General features: G+C 37.4%; 1 protein-coding gene across 1 annotated transcript in view; it reads left to right on the top strand.

The window, feature by feature from the left end:
• The first annotated feature begins 1,526 nt into the window (after positions 1–1,526).
• LOC107746039 (uncharacterized) overlaps positions 1,527–3,397 on the top strand; it is a 7,704-nt gene continuing 5,833 nt past the window's right edge. Inside the window, exon 1 of the mRNA XM_016560095.1 lies at positions 1,527–1,655. Within this exon, the coding sequence (XP_016415581.1) occupies positions 1,577–1,655 (79 nt within the window). The 5' untranslated portion in view covers positions 1,527–1,576. The remainder of the gene's footprint in view (positions 1,656–3,397) is intronic.

The following is a 3,397-nucleotide window of genomic DNA, read 5'->3' as shown; positions in this document are numbered from 1 at the left end:
CATGTAAACACTCGATCGGATTGTACCCCGAAACTGAAAGGACTGCGCATGTGCAATGACGCGTAATGACATATGACGCGCGGAACGAACGGCTCTTCCTTTTGAATAAAGTGTTGTATAAATGCGTGTCCTGTCATTATAAAACTCTCCTTTCAATCGGCAACTGTGAAGTGGAGCAGGACAACCTCCCACCAGTCCTTGTTTTGGATACTCATCCACTGGCAACCCGTATTGGGCGCGGGGAGGGGCATTTTTACTGGGTGATAAATATGAGCAGCAAGGCACAGCAGTTCATATTTATCCATAAATGGATAAATATTAATTCTGCTGTTAAAAACAAATAAAGAAACCGTGTAGGAGAGTGGTTATTATGTGCAAACAGTGAGAAACTCTATATTTGTGCAGTGTGCGCATGTCAAAAAAAATCTATTCCGATTTGAAGCTTGTGACATATAAACGCGCACATCAACCCGATCACTTTCTTTAGTTCATGTAAACACTACATTCAGATTCATCAATCGGAATGAACTCAGTCCGATTGAACCAAAAATTGTGCATGTAAACGTAATGTGATACTGAAAAATCAGCTTTGCCATTACAGGAATAAATTACATTTGAAAATATATTCAATATGTAGAAAATAGTTATTTTGAATTGTAATAATATTTCACAATATTACTATTTTTTTTATCAAATAAACACAGATTCTGTGAGCATTAAGAATTCCAAAAGCATTTTTTTTTTTAAACGGTATAGTGTTTTCCTCATATTATGGTGTGAGTTTTAACACTGAGTTCAAATACCCCAGAAGAAATCTCAAGGGGTTTAAATGCAGCAGTAGTCCACTACAGTCGGCTCGCTGGATGATGCTGATAAGGTGTTTGGTGCTGAGATCTCTCCTAATGTCAGTGTGGGTCCTGATGAGAACCTTCCTCCTGCCCTGCCATGATAACTGGATGCTCCTGTCCGTGATCAAATCTGTTTGCTTTGCAGCAGGAATGTCCTTCAGGCTATATGACACACAGCCTTACACACTCATTCTGCCAAGCGTTTATGTATGTGTGCTGCAGAGGGTACCTGGAAAGAGAAGCATTTTTTATTTATTTATTTTATTTACCCCTTTGACCACATTTGATGTCAATAATGTATTAATTCAACACCAAGTAGTAGTAGTGCTGTAGACAAAAAAGGTTGGGAAACACTAATAATAAATATAATATAATATAATATAATATAATAAGGTCTAAAATGATTTGAATCCTTATGAGACAAGCAAACACATTAACAACCTGAAATGGCTTTCTTTGTTCTTACTGTTTTCAGAATTACACGAAACAGGAAGACAGGCAGGAAGTGGTAAAGTGTTTAATCTACGTAATCAAGGCGGTGTTAGTCGTGAAGGACTGACACTAAAAAGTCTTAAAATAAATACGTAGGATTATTTAAAAGTAAACGTGGGACATCTGGAAAAGCCAAAGGGTGAGGTGTAAGGTTGTGTGAGATTTCCAATGTGTGGTCAACAAGTTCAGAGGTTGGGTGGCCTTACAGTGGAGCAGCTGTCACACTGTCTTTTACCATGACGAGATCAGGTGCCTTCAAACTCAGCATTGTCTTCTTTCTCGCCTTCATCCTGTGTCTACCAGAGTTTTTTCCAGGTAAGTAAAAAAACAGAGTAAGATGGCTTGGGGTCTTCAAGCGTGAGGGAGGGAAATGTGGCAGTAGTGTGGGTTTGTGTGAGCACGTGCGATTCAGAGCAAAGATTGTTAAATGTTTCTATGATTTGACAGCATGAAACTTCAGTGTTGTCCATGTCTTTTAGAGGTACACAATGAGGCATGTGCATTGTTACCTTCTGTATGTCTTTGTTCCAACAATATTAAAGTTTAAAACTGGATAAATCCCTCTGTCACAGGTGACTACATCATTGTGGTCTGGACATGGTATGGTAAGGGGTGTTAAAAACCACTGAGAGTGTGTGTGTGTGTGTGTTGGATTCTGTGCACGAACACGCACATAGCCTATACATAACAATATATATATGTGTTTCCATGGTTTTAGACTGTCTATGAGCAAATTACTCATTCATCCTCATTCTGTCCTTTTAAAACAAGGTTGGTGTGTTGTAAAACAGGAAATGTCACTCTAACTTACCAACAGTAACAGAAAAGAGAAAACAGGAAGAACAACATCGCAAAATATTAAATACAGTTTTAAATATGTGATAATGGGGTCAGATGATAGAGGAAGTAGCACAATTAGCAAATGATAATAACTTTAATTTTTGCTGTAATCTATTAAAACCTGTTCTTTTAGTGTTTAGTGTCTGTGTAAATGATGTTGGATGATAGATAGGTCAATGATCTATTAAAGTGCCCCTATTATGGGTAATGAAAGGTTCATATTTTGGTTTTGGGAGTCCCCAACAACAGGTTGACATGCATGCAAGATCAAAAAACACTTTCATTGTCTTATAATATGCATTTATTTTTACCTTACTTGCTCAACGACTCCCAAACGATTCCTTTAACGATTCATTTTTCCAAACCCGTCCTTTGCGTGACGCTAATATGCGGTGATTGGTCCGATTGGTCTCATTTTCATTTCATCACGCCTGTAAAGCCTGATAAAGCAGCGTTTGTGAGAGGCAGTGCTGCTTTGTGTACAGCCCTTACCGGGGAAACTGCTATTTTACCGCTCCACAAGCGGCACCTAGTGGCAAAAAATGAATTAGCATTTTCATTCAGACCAACGAGAAAAGACCAACAAGTGGGCGGGCAATATGCTAATGTTTCATGTTGACCACAACATGAAACGGCTTGGGATTTGTTTTAAAAACGACTCGTTTAATGATTCAGAATCGACTTTTTCTTTTGAGAGACAATTACTTTATACACGGTGCACTTTCAGATTTAAAACTTTGCAGGATGTTTTCATTCACTTCGAGCTGTGTTACGCACTGCATGAAAGGTAATTTTCAAAAATCCATAATAGGGGCACTTTAATTCATTTTGGGCAAACACTATTTTTTTGACAATACCATCCTTCACAGACACAGTCATATTTACTAAACTGATTATCAGTTTGTTTTGTTGCCTTTCAATAAAAAGTCATTTAAAACAGTGTTTCCCAACCTTTTTTTAGTCGCGGCACCCTTTGGAAATTTTAACAAACTTGTGGCACCCTACAAAATTAATTTTGTCACAATATTTGAATATCTAACTTCGATATGATCATTTGAAAAGTGTAGATATTCGGTACAACAGGGAAGAACTGCAGAATATAATGTCTTACAGATATTTGTAATATTATTTAAAAAATGTGTCCATCAATGGTGGCAATCAGTAGGCTAATTTCTAATGAAGAGACCAATTTATATGACAGATTTTAATGTAGGCTT

Source organism: Sinocyclocheilus rhinocerous, unplaced genomic scaffold (genome assembly GCF_001515625.1).
Source record: "Sinocyclocheilus rhinocerous isolate Xijiao unplaced genomic scaffold, SAMN03320098_v1.1 scaffold288, whole genome shotgun sequence".
Taxonomy (NCBI): domain Eukaryota; kingdom Metazoa; phylum Chordata; class Actinopteri; order Cypriniformes; family Cyprinidae; genus Sinocyclocheilus; species Sinocyclocheilus rhinocerous.
This window is presented reverse-complemented; position numbering and strand designations above follow the sequence as displayed.